General features: G+C 50.6%; 1 protein-coding gene across 4 annotated transcripts in view; it reads right to left on the bottom strand.

Annotated features, from left to right (window-relative positions):
- Nucleotides 1–17,808, bottom strand: part of FRMD4A (FERM domain containing 4A) — a 210,993-nt gene that overhangs the window by 22,939 nt on the left and 170,246 nt on the right. For 3 of the 4 annotated variants that reach the window (XM_028114123.2, XM_088025802.1, XM_088025803.1), the window contains exons 15-20: nt 13,792–13,925; nt 9,629–9,751; nt 6,406–6,634; nt 4,011–4,067; nt 1,418–1,655; nt 438–605 (exon numbers count right to left, since the gene is read on the bottom strand). In XM_028114123.2, coding sequence (XP_027969924.2) covers nt 438–605; nt 1,418–1,655; nt 4,011–4,067; nt 6,406–6,634; nt 9,629–9,751; nt 13,792–13,925 — 949 coding nt within the window. The remainder of the gene's footprint in view (nt 1–437; nt 606–1,417; nt 1,656–4,010; nt 4,068–6,405; nt 6,635–9,628; nt 9,752–13,791; nt 13,926–17,808) is intronic. The other variant, XM_028114121.2, reaches the window with a different exon arrangement.

Raw genomic sequence — 17,808 nt, 5'->3', positions numbered from 1 at the left:
TCCATGGGGCGCCCAGCTGGCTCAGTCAGCAGGGCACGCGGCTCTTCCTTTCAGGGCTGCGAGTTCGAGCCCCACGTCTGGTGTAGAGATTGCTTAAATAAACAAACTTTAAACAAATCTTAAAAAAAAAAAAAAAAAAAAAAAAGGAAAGCTCCCTCATGCCCACTGCTTCCAGAAGCCCGGAGATTCTCCAGGCGACTCCTGGGCGCCCACTGGACGTAGCCACTGGGATAAGAACAGGTCTCATGGCTAACGTGGGCTGCCCGCTGCCTGCTGGGGTTTCATCCCGCTTTGCTTTAACAGGAACCTACCCCGCTGGTTCAGGCCTGACCCAAGTTCACCAATTCTCTGGGCCAGTTTGGGGCCAGCCATGCCAAGGCTCACAAAGGGAGGTCCACTCGAGGGAGGGAAGTGGCCCAAAGGCCTGGTACACTCACCTTGTGGAATGAACGTAGTGGGGACTCCGGACCCGGAGGTCTGGGGTGGACGGCATGCTGGACTGTGAGTTCCAGTGGGGCAGGCTGCGGATGGGGCTGTTCTGCAGGGAGCTGCTGCCCCCTCCAGCTTCGGCACAGCTCCCGGTACTGGGAAAGCGCTTGTGGGTGCTGCAAGCCAGAGGACACCAGGCTGGTCACCGCCAGACACAACTGTCCCTCTTCCCAGGGGGCCACCCAGCCGCGGACATCAGCCCTGGTGTCGGGAAAGCTTGCCCAGGACCGCCCCACCTCTCCCTTGGATTCCTACTGTGGTACTCAGCCGTCCCCCCCAGAAGTGGGTGGGGGGTCCCCATTCCCGATCCCCACGGCAGTGTGAGACAAACACCCTCATCAGCCTTGTTCTGCGTAGTCCCTGCCCTCAACCACAGTTTCTGGTTTCCAACCGACAGATATTTACCTGTCTGGACGGCCACTGGGAGCTCTAAAGGGCGTAATTAAAAGCAACGAGAAAAACAGAGAAACGGACCAAAAATGCCTTCCAAACATCCCTCTCTGCAATCTCAGCCCAGTAATGAGCTGATAAGGCACAGCTAGCAGGACAGCTGTCTGGCTCCAGAATCTTGGCGGAGGACGCTGCAGGGTTCTGAGCCACTCTGGGATTCTTACGAGTGGCCTCTCACTTGCGGTGCAGAGTAGTGCTGCCCCCGACTTGCTCGTTGACTCCCGTGTCATTGCACAACATCCTAGCCCTGTGCCCACACGCCCACTGTGAGCCCCAACCCCCTCTCCTTGTGCACGACCGAGCTGCACCTCGACAGGGTCAGCAGCAGAGGGCGCTGTGAGCGCAGCACGGCGGACCCGCCACCCCGGGAGGAAAGGCATCAGCCTAGACGCGATTCTGCAACTTGTGGATGCTATTTGGGACAGCCTTTGTTTTTTGGTTTTTGTGTCTTTTCTGTAGCCTCCCTGACCCGGCTCACCTGGAATGGCCGTGGGAGGAGCGTTTCTTGACCTTCTCGTAAGGCTCATCCAAAGAGGACTCGCTCCACATTTTGGGCTTTATAGGGGACTTGTCATAGTCGTTGCGGTGATAGTGCATCTGCCGGAGTCCCTCCAGGGACTGGGGAGGGGGGGGCCTGTTGTGTGACGGTGGCCGAGGAGGGAGTCCCTTGTGAGGAGACTGTAAGGGGGACAGTGTGCTGGTGACCTGAGAGTCTTCTGCGCAGAGATGGAGAGAGACGAACTGAGCAAGGGCCCCTCCCACCGGCCCAGACAGCCCCGCCCAGCCCCACCCACCCCCACCCCTGCCAGGCTCAGTGAGAGCACCCCGCGGCTTCCCCACTTGCCCAGACAGGTCAAACCAGAACAAACCAAACCGACACTTCAAGCAGCACTCAGTGGGGAGAGGAGTTTCCCTTTGGATTAGCTACAGACCAAGGGAAGCCCGAATGCCATTAAAGACACACAGCGCATGATGGCTTCATACCAAACAGCAGAATGGGGTCCTGATTATACTGTCAAGTTGTCTTTCCGTGGACCCTAAGCGTCTAATTTGCTCTGGAGCAGTTTTAGCTCTGTGAGGGTTCTGTTTTGTTCACTTCTGCCACCTCAGTGCCCAGAATGATGGCACACAGCAGGGGCTCAATAAATACTTGTTAGAAGAAATGAAAGAAAGTATGCATGTTGAGTGTCATTATCTGTTGGTGGCTCTGGGTGCCCACCCTCTCTGCTTTCCTCAGATCTCTATTGTCTTTTAATATGTTCCTGGAGGTTTTCCTCTTGGACCTGCTTTTGGTTCCTCAGGAAGGAGATAGGCCACAGATATTAAACTCCATGGAAGATTATTCCTTGCCTTCAAGGGAGTCACGATCTATCCCACCCGATGTGCTGAGGGGAATTCAGCAGTGGACGGGCAGTGAAGAGGAAGGGCCCAGGGCCACGTCCAGCCGGGGTGGCGGCTGGTGAGGGCGAGGAGGAGAGAGCGGGGAGCTCCTGGCAGGGGCTGGTGCAGCTGACCTGCTGTGCCCCCCAGAGATGAGCTCACGGGGGGCCTTCGATTCCAGCTGAGGAATGGGGATTTGGTCTGAAAGCCATTAGAAGACTTAGCAACTTTGTAAGCATGCATGTGTCAGGATGAAAATCCTGTTTGAGAGCCAGTCAGCTGTCCGGGTTCAAAACGGGCAAGGCCGGGAGAGGGCCAAGGCAGGGGTTAAGGGAGAGCGAGACATCCAGTGTGTCCACCCCTCAAATCAGTGAAGGCAAGAGCCCCTAGACGGGGCCAGCCTGCAGCGGGAGTGGGGGTCCTGGTGAGGCAGTAATGCCCCTCAGGACACCAGGGGCTCCGGAGACTAACCGCCAATGAGGCGACCACGTTAGCTCACAACCACGGGCTCCTTCCTCCCCAACTTTTCTCTCACAACGGAATCTCAGCAACCATCCGTGCTCCCTCCTTTGGAGAGACTGCAGTCCACAGAGGCCAGAACCAGGGCTGGATCTCCCATGCTCAGAACGCCTCTCCCTGCTCACCTGCAGCCTGGCCTCATCCCCACCCGTGTAAGGAAGCGGATAATAAAAATATTACGACCTGACTGCCAGGAGCAGGGCCAAGACCTCCGGGTAAATAACCTGTTAGCCTCTCCCCACATCAATAGCACTATTATTAGCCTCGCAATGATCATCATGACTCTGCGCTGGGTAGACCGTTTTATATTTTCTGTCTGAATAGCCTCTTAGCACTGCCCACATGAGGTTTCCCTAAAGTGCAAAAAAAATTAACTGCCGCTTAATATATTTCCATATCATTAATGTCCTGGCCTTCCAAGTTTTGGCTTAAACCCACAGAACATTCTCAGAGATGGTCCCGTGCCTGGAATTCCTCCTTCATGTGTGTGTGTGTGTGTGTGTGTGTGTGTGTGTGTGTGTGTGTGTGTGTGTGTGTGTGTGTGTGCGTGTGTGTGTGCGCGCGCGCGCGCGCGCGCGCGGCTGGGGGGTAGGTATGAGGGATTGGTTCTAAGAACTTCCCAAGAAAATATCCTGATAACCTCTGGGTTTTCAGAGGTTAATGGAAAATAGCAAGACAGTTTCAAGGCCTGACCAGCAATCTAAAGGGACATCTTCCCTTTCATCTTTACGATTTCTCAGGATGATGTGGAGGGCTGGTTTTCTTCTTGCCACCCCCAGGCTTTCCTCGTAGGCTTCCATCTTTGATTTGTGATCCAACCAAAGTCCACCTCTCTCCTCCAGAAATGATGAACAGTCAAGAGGCAACTGCACCCGGTGTTTAGATACAAAAGTCGTTTTGGCAAATACAACGCAGAACACCATTCACGGTCTATCACCTTAACCGCTACCTCTGGGCCACAGGAGATACTCAAGTTCCAACAGATATGAGTTGACCTTGAACCCACCCACTCCCAACCACTAGGGTGAGTGCTGGGGACGAGGGACTCGCGGAGCACCCAGCTGCCACCTGGGCCCGGCTCCTGCCTTTCCACCAAGCTGTGCCCGACGACGCACCGCTTAATGCCCGTCTGATCTGGGCCCGAGGTCTGAAGCAGGAAACGAACAACCTACCATCCTCTAGCACAAGGGCATCTGAGAGGGAACTGTCTTCACTGGCAATATTTCCATCTGAGAAGACAAAAAGCAAAAGTCCATGAGTTTCGCCCATCCCCCAGACAAAGCCCAATCTGTAAAAATCCTGCATTTAAGACCATAATGTCCTCCTCCTTCTGATCAGAAAGATCGCATGAAACACAATCAAAATGCTGGCTGGCATTTCTTTGGACAGTCCCTGGGCGGGGGGGGGGAGGGGTCACTGGCACAGCCCCCACACCTGACGCTTGCGCTGTGCCCCAGGGTCTCTGTCTGTGCTCTTGTTTCCCGGGACCTGGCAGTGCTGAGTAACTTGGTATCCAGGATAAAGGCCGCCTGGCCTGGTGAAGCCGCACCATTGTCCCGGCCCAATCTCAGGGCATGTTCCAACTGAACCAAAGGGAGTGAACTGCTCTTTATTCTACACACTCGAAACCAGGGTGAGGAACTTGGCTTTGCTCTTATGGCCATAAATGTCTTCTCCATAAACTTCTCAAGTCATTAGTAGTGAAAACAAGCTGCTAAGTACAGCTTCTCTCTCCAAGGTTTATTTTTATAGACACTAGTTAACCATGAGGATGCGCCCAAGAGGGAGCCAAATGATCCTCCCTCTTTAACATCTGGGGAAACTGAGGCCCGCCTAGGGAGGAGTGGTCTCTAGGCAGTTGGTCTGCTCTCCTGGCAAAAGGAGCCAAAGGTCCCAGGTCTGCAGTTCCACGTTTGGTGTTTTAGCTCTTGAAATAAAACACCAGGCTAAGGAACTACGGAGAACTGCAATTATTCCTCTAATTCGGGCGCAGCAGAAACATTATGTCAAGGATGCAGCAAAATAAAGAAGGTATATTCTTGAACAGTTAAAAAAAAAAAAAGGCTGCAAACCTGGATGGGACCCTGTGTTGGGGGGACAGACACAGATTTGAACACAGAGCCTAGCGGCAGGGCTCACAGAATAGCCCTCGCCAGGCAGGCTTGGGAAATTGGCTCTTCCGTGGCCAGCCAGGGACAGGTGCCCCTCCCAAGCTTGCCTCTGGTGACCATGCTGGATGCTCCCGCAGAGCCGCGACTCCCCGAGGGCCTTCAAGGGCCACAAAGATGTCCCCAAAGAGGCATCACACAGACAAGGGCTTGCTGCAGCTCTGTTCGGAAGTGGGCGACAAAAGGACAAAGTCTTGGCCAAGGACGATGGGGCACGATGGGGAAAAATGGTTATTCCAAATTTCCCAGAGGGGAAGGATTTGTTTATGGCCTCTCTCTTGTTCTCCTCAACTAGGGAGTCACTTTAATTGTATTGCTCGGTGGACTGTGAGCAACTACGGGGCAGAGAACCTTGACTTTGGCGTCTTGGGAGTTTCCGGTATAGGGTGGCTTCCCTAGTAAGCCCACATTCTAAGGTTGCACAATTATATTTTATATGTTATATATCACTTATACATATATAATATATATAATTGTGGTAAAATATACACAACATGAAATCTACCGTTTTAACCACTGTGAGCTGTATCCTTCCGCTGCATTAAGTGTATTCGCATTGTTTGTGCAACCATCATCTGTCTCCAGAACGTTTTCATTTTCCCAGACAAAAACCTGTACCCATCAAATACTAACTCCCCATTCCGCCTCCCCTGGCCCCTGGGAACCTCTATGCCACTTTTGGTCTTCCTAGAGCAAAAGTGTTTTAAACGAGTAAACCATGAAAGAATACTTGACATATATTCTAAAGAGTTTGCTAAACATAGAAAAAAAGGATTGTAACCGTTGGAGGACTTGATGGTGTTGGTGGATTTGGGGATATTTCCTCCTAGTGTTTACCAAATAGAATCACCCAGATTCCTAACCCCCGCTGACCTGAGCTCAGGGGTCTGGACAGCAGAGCGGGGCGGCCCCACCCTCCCCAGCTTCAGCTCTGGGACAGGAACCCTTGGAGCTGGTCTGTCTGAAGACAGAGGCTCTGCGGGGGTGCTGGCTTGCCGTGTACCCCGGCCACCCAGAGGTAGGGTGATCAGGTCCCTGAGGAGGTCAGAGCCTGGGCAACTCCAGCAAGGCTGACCTGGCACGGTGAGCTCAGCCCAGCTCCTGGTGAGGGCAGGGAAGAGCCTGTAGCTCAGGGCTGCAGGTCTCCCAAGGGGGCACTAAGTAGCGATCAGGACAGGTTGACTTGTATAATCTCCCTCTGTGGACCTGAGCACCCTTTATTGCTCTCATTTGGTATCAGGCCTTATTAGCTTCGCTTTACAGATTAAAAAAATAATAATAATAAGTCCCAGGGTAGTTAAAGGGCTTGCTCAGGTCCCGCAGGGAGCCAGCTTTGCACCCGCTCCCCGGGGTGGGCCTGGGTCGCGAGGCCCCACGGGGGAGCGGGCTTAGCACTCACCGGCGATGATCAGGGAAGCCCTCTGCGTGGGTTTCTTCCCGGACTTAATGCGGTTCTCGTTGATGGCATTTTCAATCTCCTGCAGCTTCTTCAGTGCATTCAGATAAGAGGTTTTCCTTTGTTTCTTCAGTTTTTTGCTGACATTGGGGTCACTGGCGAGGCGGCGGGCAGCCTCCGTAATCTGGGATTGAATGGCGAACTCTCGTTCCAGGCGTTCCAGCTCGGCTTCCTGTGGGAGGGAGAGATGGGGCTTGCTGACACTTCGGGGACACGAAGCCAAGGGTTAAGGGAGGCACTGTCCTCCCTGCCCCCGCCCCCAGGCCAGCGCGCCCTACTCTTTGGGAGACTCTCCTACTAGGAAGCCAGCACTCCCAGTACCTAGCCCCAACCCTGCCTGGCCCCGCAATGGCCCCTTTCCCGAAATCTCTGCCCGCCAGGCCCTGGGCACTCCCACTTTTGAGACCCTTGGCCCGTTAGGGTCAGGAGACGAGTGTGGGTCACTACCCGGGCAGCATCTCCGAGAAGCTGCAGGCCAGAGGCAGGGGGTCACTTGGCTTCATCTCCTTGGTCTCAAGGCTCACGAAGACCAGACCCTCGCGGAAATCAGAGCCTGTTTGGTTGGCGACTCCTTGCCATCTTGGGCTGAGGATGCACCATTACTTCCAGAGCGGGCTTCTATGAGTTTGCAGCAGGGAGCTCCCATGGGCCCTCTGTCTCTCGTATTTTGAGCCCTTCGTGATGGGATGTACCCCGCCCCCAGGACCTCTTTCGGAAGCCCTTTCTATAAGCTCCTGCTGTCCTCACACCTGCCCACTGGCAGCCGTGCTGGGCAGCGAGGCACAGCCGGGAGGGCGGAGGAGCCCGGCCCCACTCCTGGGACTGCTTTAGGGCATTCTCCGTCCTCCCCTTGGGCACCTCCCTGCGGCCTCCACCCTTGCCTTTGGCCAGAAGGAGCAGATGGGTGGATGTGCCCTCAAACAGTTTTGGTGCCAGGAGAAATGTGGCTGTGGCCGTCGGGGCTGGGCGGGGTGAACGGGGACGGCCTGCGGGCTGCCCACCTCTTCCACAATCTGACAGGAACGGACCAAACCAGGAGGGAACCCATCACCGTGTTTGGGGGAACGGGCAGATCTTCCCGGTTACCGGCCGCATAAAGAAAGACTTGCCTCTGGGCAGCACGTACCAGGCTGGGAGCCTCCATCGAGCCCAGCACCTTAGCCGGATTCATTTGTTTGAGCACCTTAAGCCAGAGGGGAGCAGGGACCAGGAAGGAGAGGGGAGCATGGAGATTACACAGAACTGCTTCGGAGATGATAAACTCCTTCCAGATCCTTCGAACGGTGGTTGCGCTCGCTCTCCGGAGGGAGAGGAACATGGGGATGGATTCCCGCCCGGGGTCTTGAGACCAACAAGGCACCCGGGACGAAGGCTGGTCTGTGAGGCTTCAGTGCTAGAAGCAGCTGTTCTCGGGCAGTGAGGGGGCCCTGGCCCGGGACCTGACCTGGCGTGGGAGCCCAGGACCAGTTCAAGCTCCCGGCACAGACACGCACAAGGCCGCCGGCCCTGGCTGTCCAAATGGCTGCCTGCGGTGTGGACCGGAAAGCCAAGTGCGTTCCCAGGAGAAACAGAGGCAGCGATGGAGTTGGGGGTGGGGAGCCCTTCCTTCCTACAGGCGCTCGGCACACGCTCGTGCCGACTCGGGGGTGCTTCCTGTCACCAACTCTGGACCAGTACATGCGGGGACAGGTAAGGGAGACAGGGGTGCACACGGACTTCTCGGGGATGGCGAGGCCTCGCTTACTGGAGAGTGGGAAGAAGCCGCTGGTGGGAAGGCACTCGGGGCTGTGGGCACTTGATAAGGTGGGGTCTGCTCTTCAAAGTTTAGTCCAGCTGTCTGTCCAGCAGAAGAGAGTGGAAGTTCCTCAGGCAATCCCGGTGACAGCCGGATTTGAAAAGTACTTGACCTGATGGTCTCCTAAATCCTAGCCCTGCTCACCCCTGCTTCTGCTGTCTCCTCTCTGCTCGCAGCAACCCATGCTCACTGAGCGCGAGGCAGGTGTCAGGTAGCAAGCTAAGTGCTTCCCCCACGCCAGCGCACGTAATCCCAGCAACCGTGCCAAGATGTAAGGATTATGAAGTTCCTCTTCCAGAAGAGGAAAACTGCAGAGCGTGACGTGTGGCTGAAGCCTCTGGTGAGTCCGCCTGTCCCCCGGGGCCCTGCGAGGGCCCATCTCAGACTGGTCCCCAGCTGTAGGCTGCAGGGCACGTGCGTCCCCCACCCCAAATTCACCCTCCCACTCACCCACGGCGGCTGTGACACAAGAACATCAGCTCCTCTCAATCCCTTTTGTGAGACTGTACATTTCAACATGGCCACAGCATTCCCCCACCCTTCCCCCTTGGCTTTGATTCCTGTTCTTGTAAGCCTTCTGGCCAAGAGCATTTTAATTAGTAACTTCATTCAGAATAAATCCAGGAAGACTTTTCCTGGACGTGACCTTGAGGCCTAAAGGTTTGCCTGGCCTCGAATCTCTCTTGATCTGAGGCTGGAAAGCTTGTTAACCAGATGGAGACCTAAGTGCCCGCACCTCCCCAGATCTGGACTCTCCTGCCCCAGCCCCCAGCCACATTTAGTGTCAGAGAGGACAAATGAGCAATGCTTCAGTGGCTCCTCCAAATGCAGACAAATGACATCGGGACAGCCCAGCATCTTGCTCATCCTCTGGCGGCAAAGTTAGCAGCAAGGTGAAGGGAAGGCCCCTGAGGGCAGGCCCTACGGTCTTTCCCCAGCCAGTGGCATCCTTGCGCCCACTGGCATGACCTGAGTTTCCTTTCACCTTTGGTTGTTTCCTCCCACAAGAGGCTGGGCTCTGAGGAACAAAGAGCTGGAGGCCATTAATAAGACAGGTACACCTCAGTGTCTCTGGGATGGTCTCCCAAGCTTCACTTAGTCACTTGTGACAGGCCTATCATGTTGGACAAACAACTTGCACAGAAATCAAAACGCCTACTCATGCAAGCTAACGAATCCTACCCAGGGGAGCCCCACACTGACTGAGCAGCCAACTTAAAAGGGAAAAGGGAAGATACTGGGGAGGAAAGGGGAAATGGCCTTTGGCATTAGGGTAGAATGAAGACCTTGTTACAGAAAACCCGGACGCCCCAACACTTGGGACAAATATGGCTAAGGTGAGAGAATCCAACAACATCACGAAGGACACACCTCTCCTTTGGGCAGAATTTTCTGTTCATCCAGCTTGAAGGCTGTCCCGATTCTTCTTCGAACAATGGGTGGTTCCTCCCCTGGATCCAAGGGATATTCAACCGGCAGCTTGCCTGTCAGCTCCTGCATATGTGCAACAGCACGAGAACAGAAATCAGAAGAGGGCACGTGCTCGGTTTCTAGGACGCATGCGTGCTCATGCACGTGCTTCAAAGCATAGATTCAGTGCAGAGACCTGAAATTGTCACCTTTGGCGATACGTCTAAGGGCTCCTGAAATGCAATTTCAATTCTAAGATTTATTTGAGAGCGAGGGAGTGCATGCATGAGTTGGGGGAGGGGAGGAGAGGGAGAAGCAGGCTCCCGGCTGAGCAGGGAGCCCGACGTGGGACTCGATCCCAGGACCCTGGGATCACCACTTGAGCCGAAGGCAGACGCTTAACTGACTGAGCCACCCAGGCGCCCCTCATTTCTCTAAAAAAGTGTGAGAGCAGTCCTTTCTTTACAGAACAGATGTGCTTCGAAAAGTTTCTCCCAAAGTAAATTTCTTTTGGGTAAATAAAATCACCATTGGCTTTCATCATAAAACCCGAATCTCACCCATTTGTTAATTTCCCAAGTGTTCCCCTGTGCCTGCTACATGCCCGGTGGGACCCCACAGCCAGGAGGGGGCACAGCCAACACAACAGCTCTGGTCTTTCCAGTTTCTGTGCTCTTTCTACTTCATCAAATATTCCCTCACAAATATCTAAGTTCAAAATATCCTTCAAGTGAGCGTTCTTAGGAGGAGTGGTATCTAAATAGCAAAGCCAGGAAAGGAGCATATTACATAAATTAGAAACTGAACATAAATAATAATTATTCCACTCAGGCTAGGTGCTCAAGGAGCAGACTGAGCTTAAAAAACATTACATGTATACAAATAAGAGTTTCAGTAGAAACTGAAAAGATAATCCATTTTACTGACAAGGCCATTAAAAAAGATCTGTTGTGCATTGTCAGCTCTTAGAAATCTAATTGTGTGAACATGACGACAGTGAACTTCGTTGATGGATCACCACAGTGACTATGGCCCCAGCAGTCGCCGGTCTGTGGAGTGATTCTGGATTAGAACGAGGCTCCATATTAGGGGTCATGTCTGGAAATAAAGATCAAATTTGAGTCAGTGGCTAATCCGTGTGGTGGAGCCAAGGCATCAAGTTCACAGAGTCACTTCTGGGGGCAGGAGGCATGTGGGAGAGCCATGGGCAAAGCCCAGCCCTGGGTTTCCAGGCCCCAGTCAATGCCTACAGGGCCACTCCAACACGGAAGAGCTCCCTGTCCGTCTGCACAAATACCTTCTGTGCCGGGCAGCCCAGGGCAAGTGTGCAACGGGTGAAGAAGCCCCAAACACCGGACTCGAGGTGTTCACTTACCTTCTAATAGGAGGAGGGATCTGGCCTTTCCCCACTGCTGTGTCTGTGCACACTGGAGTGTTTGTGGGATGGGTCCATACACTGCATGTGTGTGTGTGTGCACAAGTGTCCACAAGGCTGTGTATGTGTATGCACTGGCGTGTGTGTGCATGCATGCACTGGGTGTGAGATGGGTGTATGTGTGTGCGCTGGGGTGGGTCCATACACTGCGTGTGTGTGTGTGCGTGCGTGCGCAAGTGTGCAACAGGCTGTGTATGTGTATGCATTGGTGTGTGTGTGCATGCATGCACTGGGTGTGAGACTAGGGTGTATGTGTGTGCACTTGGGTGGGTGTATTGGTAGGGTATCTGTGCACTGAGGTGTGTGTAAGTGCAATAGGGTGTGTGTACTGGGGTATATGTGCACATACACTGGGCAGTGTGTGTATATGTGTGTGCAGTGTGTGTGTGAGTGTGAGACTAGGCTGTGTGTGTGCATGCACTGGGGTGTGCATATGTGCATGTGTGTGTGTGAGAGAGAGCAACTGGCATGCACAAACACACCCACCGCTCACTCTCCTGAGCCTCTCTTGTTCTGTGTTCAGGCCACCAGGAAATGAACTCTTGGGCTTTTCACTCCCTAGGGTAAGCATTTCAGAACATAATGGCCAACTATTGAGTATGAAATGCTCTGCAATTTTCTTCACTGTTTTTTTAAAAAATGTGGTTCAAATGTCTCCAGAGTAGTTATGTGTTTATTCTGCAACATTTTTATCTACTGCCCTAGAAGCCGGTCTATAAATAACACAACACACTGAGGATTTTATATTGTTAAGACTTTTCCTTTCTACTTTGAGACTTACAAAAAGGAGGGGACCATTGATTTATAACTCTAAAGTGTCTGTGGTTTTGAAACCGACTGCTTTAAAAACACGAGGCTCCTGATTTTCCACCATCCGCTGGAAGGTCCTGGAGTCAAGCCCTTGATTCTCCATATTTAATCCGATTGCACATGTAAGAGGCGCAGGGGGAAGGAGCACTCTCACGCGCTCTTGCCTTGAGGAGGGGCGGCTTGCTCCCTTCTGTTCTGATACTGCTTACATCCAGCCACACGCTCAGCTCACTCCCCAGCGGACAAACAGCACTTCTCCATACTGAGCTGAGGATGCATGGTGTGACCCAGAGAAAGAACGCAACACTTACTGAGACACTTACTGAGAAAGTTGTCCCACCCCTTCACTCCGGGGGCGTCAGGAGCTGGGCTGAGCAAGCACAGAAGCCATCTGCCCCCAGGGCCCCTTTCCCCAGAGAGGCGCCTCCTTCCACTCAAGTTCTGTTTTCTGGTGTCTGACACCCTAAGAAGTGGGAACTTTGTTTTCCTTATTTTGCTTTTATTTCAAGAGAGACAGGGAGGCCTTTATAATGCATGCTAACCCTGCCTTGACATGGTCCTCCAACTTTCTGATGCAGATTCCCTGCTGGGTTTAGGGACATTTCCTTTATTAAAAACAAAACAAGGCTTTACAAATTATTAAATGCAGACACCCAAGCCCATATTTTCTCAATGCTTTCAGCATATTCCCTATGAAAAGGTGACTAATATTGAGAGTATCTCAGAGCACATCTCCCGGCCAGGCCAGCTGCTTTCCAAAGCTTTGCAGTGGAGTGGACTAATGCTCAAGTGGGTCTGCTTTGTGCGGGCTCCGGTTTAAATCAACCCAGAGCCTAATATTAAGCCAAGTTGAAATGTAATGTGATCTAATTCTATAGCCCCTTGTTTCATTCTTCCTGGGGCAAGGCCTGGGATTTGGGGGGAGGGGATTACACACTTCAACTCCGCTCAGGAACCTCTTTTGCTTCCCAGTCTGAACTGTTGACCTGCAGAGCTCTCTGTAACGTTATGCAGAGCATAGCTGCTCTCCCAAGTGCCCCCACCCCATCGTATCCGTGTGCAAGCACATGCTCATGCGTGTGCGTACATCCCCCCAGTCACCTGTCTTGCATTAATAAATCAACTTTTCAAACATGCTAACAGTCATGGAATGAAGATAGAAGTGGATGTTCCAGAACATACAGACAGTGGCAGGCCACAGTGTCTAAATCCCAAGGCAACATGAGACCAGTGTATACACGGGCTGGAAGAAGCCTTGCTTTGCGTAAAATTTAAAAATATCACTAGGCTGAGACTTCATTTAAAAAAAAAAAAAAAGCGAAGCACCAGATCATGAGTTTTAAAGGGCATTATATATCAAGCAAAATCTTGGTTTCCTTGTTGATCCCCATTGAGGCTTCTCCAGAGGATTTCCAAAGACCAATCCATGTGAAATATCCTCAAGATATCCTCAAGAGAAACAAAAGCCACCATGACAATAAACTTGGGCACAAATTTTAGGAAGATGGTGGCAAGCCAGTATTTCCAAGAAGGTAACAACACAGGAGGAGACGCTTCATAAACTATGGTGCACCGCGCACACGGAAGGGACCGCCAATTACACTAGTCATTTGGTCTCCAGTGGGGCCGCACCGAGGATTCGGGCAGAGCCGCTCCACCTACTGTTCCCGTGTTTCATGAAGGTCCACCCCTATGTTAATGACAGGGCCATAAGACGGGTTGGGAGTCCCACATTCGTGCTTCAGAAGCCGTCCTGCCTCCTGCTGATGTGCTCTGTGCGATCCCCACCTTTGCTTTTTGTAACTATGTGAAGACAGAGGACCACACACACACACACACACACACACACACACACACACACGAAATGTGAACTACTTACAGCTTCTCGAAGACAGAGTTTCTTCAGTTCCTCTAGGCGCTGGCGGAGCGTTTCCTCCAGCGCTTCCTGCCTGGATTTCAAGGCGGCCAGCATGTCTTTCTTGGCCGACTGAGAGCTATCGGATTCCTGAGAACCTGTCAATAAACAGTGGGGTTACTCGAGCAGCGGACAGGGGATAGACACACATCCGGAAGTGGCATCGACCCAGGAGTCAGGGGAGGGGACACAAAGCAAGGTGCTGCAGAGTCCCAGGCAAGAGGAGCGCATTCTTGGCACTTAGTGGAATTTATAGCTACTCAGAGGACTGGCAGGAAAATTGACATGCCTGAAAAAGAAGTTTCTCTTTCCCGATTATCTGAAGGTACGTGGCATACCTGTTTGACTTTCACTAGCGCATCTTAATAGGCTTTACGCAATGAACGGGAAAGGTAAAATTCAGGCCAGTAATTTTAATATAAATATAAAAATACAAATAATTTTTTTCAAGAATGCTTATTTTTGGCTTAGTTCAAAGATGATGCATGTTTGTCATAAAAATTTTGAGAATGGAGACCTGAATAAAAATAGTCGATAAATAAGTCCCCCAGAGATAACCACTGCTATGTATTTTCTTTTGATCTTTTTATGTAAGCACATATATTTTAAAATAAAATTTGATTTTCATTATATATATATATATTTTTTTAACTTAATACTGTATCAAGAGCAAATTCCCTCCTGATGAAAGTTATACATATTTTACCACTCAGGGGGGAAATATCTGCATGATGATTCAAGCAGCAGACTGCTAGATATGAAATCTTGGTGGAAGGCAAACTGTGCACCAAACGCAAAAGGAAAATATGCTAGAATGCCAACTGGAGGAATTTAGGTTGGATCAAAAGAACGCTTTCCGGGCTGCAGCGTTTGGATCCTGAAGTGGGTTTCCAGCAGTGAAGCTGTTATACATGTTTACCCTGATGGGTTCTGACAAGGCCCACTGATGCCTTGGGAAAGGAGAAGCTGATTATTACTTTGCTTCTCATACCCACGGAAGTGGACGGGTGTTACTGGGTGTGCATTCAAGGGGTTTGGATGATGATGCCACTTACAACAGCATCAAAGAACACCAAATACCTAGGGATAAATCTAGAGAAAGATGTTTACGATCTCTACAGTGAAAACTATAATACCCTGCTGAGAAACATTAAAAAACCCTAAAAAAAACAGGTATACCATGGTCATGGATAGGAAGCTTGATGCTGTAGAGGTGTCCATTCTCCAGGAATTAAACAAGAGAATTGTTGCAATCCCAGGAAAAATTCCAGTGGGATTTTTTTGGGAGAGGCAGGTAGGAACTGTATTTCCATATGAAACCTTTTGGGACAAGTCAGTGATCAGATGACAGACTTGAGAACAATGCAGTCAGAATTGCCAGACCCAAATGTTCTGTCTCTTCCAATGGTGAAGAAAGCATCCTAGAATCCTCAGATAGGCTAGAAAGGTCTTCTATGCCTTTGCATCAAAAGGCTCTGCTATACTCAAATCATCCCCCTAAATACACTATTCTTCTCTCTTAGTCTTTGAGCAGTCTCTTACCACGCAACTAGGTTCCTAGAACCCTAATACTCAATAAGTCTCAATGGCTATGTACATTTTGACTCCAACTTGGGCTTTTTACTTTTTCTCCCCCAGACCATCTTAGCTGGAAATAGAGAATATCTATCACTGCAGGAATGTACCATTTTTATGCCTTCACAGTAGCTAATAAATATTACCTTGAATAAACACACACATAAATGTCATCAGTCATACTCTTGGGTGCTATTTGATTAAGCTGTAGCTCATCTTGATAAAGAAATCTAGTACCTGTGAGTACCTATAAGTTATAGAGCCTGCCTTCCAAACTTTTATTAATTTTTGTAGCTCTTCCCTGGATTTTGTCATGCTCAGTTGCAGGACTCCAACTTCAATAGCAAACCGAAACAAAAGCTTGAATCTTACTAAGGCTCCCATCACCTCATGGTTGTCAGACATGAAGCCCGCATGCAACACATCAATGGACAATACTGCAGGCCCCCCTCCTGATATGGTTCAGATTTCCCACCTCTGTAAGTCAATTACCCTGTGCCTATCAGTCCTCAACCATCTCTAGTTTACACCCATCCAAGGTCCCACAGCTCAATCACTGTGCATCTTAATCTGGTTCTCTGAGCCACAGTCACCAATCAAAATGGCAGACACAAAAGCACTTAATGGGGTTGTCTCTGTTCCACCATCTAAAGCGTTAATAACAATGTGACATAATGTGGAGAAGTCAGACTTTAGGTCTAAAAAACAGGCCTGGAGAAAACTGGACCCAAGAAGATTAAAGGATTTCTAGCTCAAGTGAAAAATTCATTGCTTTCCCTTTCACCCCTGCCTAACCTCTCAATAGAAAATGGTGATCTATTAAGTCTAAGGATTCACTATGTTCAAGAATGGCAGAAATCACAAGAACATTCAACTCCAGGAGGCAAAGCACAACATTTTTGGATGATCTGGTCTCTAAGCTTTGATGTTGAATTACAGGGCTCATTAGTTCTACTTTAAGTATTATTATTTATAATAATTAGTCTAAATACCAAACCCACATAAGACAGAGTGGATGGCTCAAGAAGCCCTTTTTGTATCTGAAACCATGAATACTGGCGGGCTCTGGTTCATATCTCTATTCTGGAAATTGCCTCATGAGGAATGTAGTGCTGGGTACCAAGTTAAATTTTTACCAAGTAACTGAGCTGGCCTGGCCTGGCCACGCAGATGTTTTTTTTAGTGGTAACTGGATGGCGAGCAGAGGTCAAACAGACCTGGTTTTGAAGCACTCTACACCACTCACTAGTTGTGTGACCTTGGGCACATGACCTGCCCTCCTTAATCTGGTCCTAAAGACTAAATGAGATAATGCACATACAACACTTATCACAGTGCCTGGAACAGATCCTCAGATCCAGGGTAGATTTAATAGGAGTGAAACACACACACAGCAGAATTAGAAAGAAAGAAACCATTGATGCTACCCCTCCTTGTTGCTGAAGAAAAGACCTCACTATGCAATTCTGCACACAAAGGCAGTATTTTCAAACTCTTTCTTGAATGCCTGAGTTTGCAGTTATGCTTTTGGAGCTGCTGTGCATGAGGATGAGAACAGGGTCATGGAGATTCAGTGATTCAGGGGCCCCCCTCCATGCTCCTCAAGCTAGGGCAGCTCTACCTTCACCTGTTTATACATTTGAAACACTGCATTTGAAAAGAGGTTCCCAGTGCCTTTGTTTCTTAAAAGGAAATCCAGGGCACTGGGGGAAGGGTTCTCAGCCTGGGGGGCTGTTCCCTGCAACCAGGCAAACATGGCGACCACAAGAAGAGGTGACTGAGTGTGATGCCCAGGCAGCTTCCTATTGCCTCCACGGGTGCCCTCAGGCATCCCTGGACCATCATGGCGGACACATACAAGGGAGGCCAGCAAGCACCCTGGAATCAGGAGGCACTGATTCACTGCTACTCTCAGCTGACCAAGGGGGACTCCAGGAAGAAACCCAATCAGGGAAGGGCCTCAGGTCAATAGGAGTCTCACAAACTAAAGATGTGTGAATAAGAAATGATGCAGGATGGAGAAATCATTTCCCATCAGCACTTGGACTTGGTGAAAAGTATATAAGTTCTCTGTTGCTCTGGTTTATCCATTTCTGGTTATTTGAACACACGTGGGCCTTGGCACACACAAGACCATGCTGAGGTTGTAAGTTTCACCTCTTGGAAATCAAGAAAAGATGTCAATCTGCTACCTTTGAGAAGAGCAGTGATGGACAGGGAAGGGACCTGGGGTTCCATCATATATCTGCTATTGACTGATGTAAGCCCTTCCTTCGGTCATTGAACTCTTGGAGCCATGATGTCCCCATCCAGAAAATGACCAATTAACCAACCTCCAAGATGCTCCCGAACTTGGAGACTGTATTGCTTAATAAGCAGCTTGCGTAGGTAGCTCCCTCTTGGCTC

This window comes from Eumetopias jubatus, unplaced genomic scaffold (genome assembly GCF_037043125.1).
Source record: "Eumetopias jubatus isolate StellerSeaLion01/CBP00866 unplaced genomic scaffold, mEumJub1_p1.0 scaffold_8, whole genome shotgun sequence".
NCBI classification, from domain to species: domain Eukaryota; kingdom Metazoa; phylum Chordata; class Mammalia; order Carnivora; family Otariidae; genus Eumetopias; species Eumetopias jubatus.
This window is presented reverse-complemented; position numbering and strand designations above follow the sequence as displayed.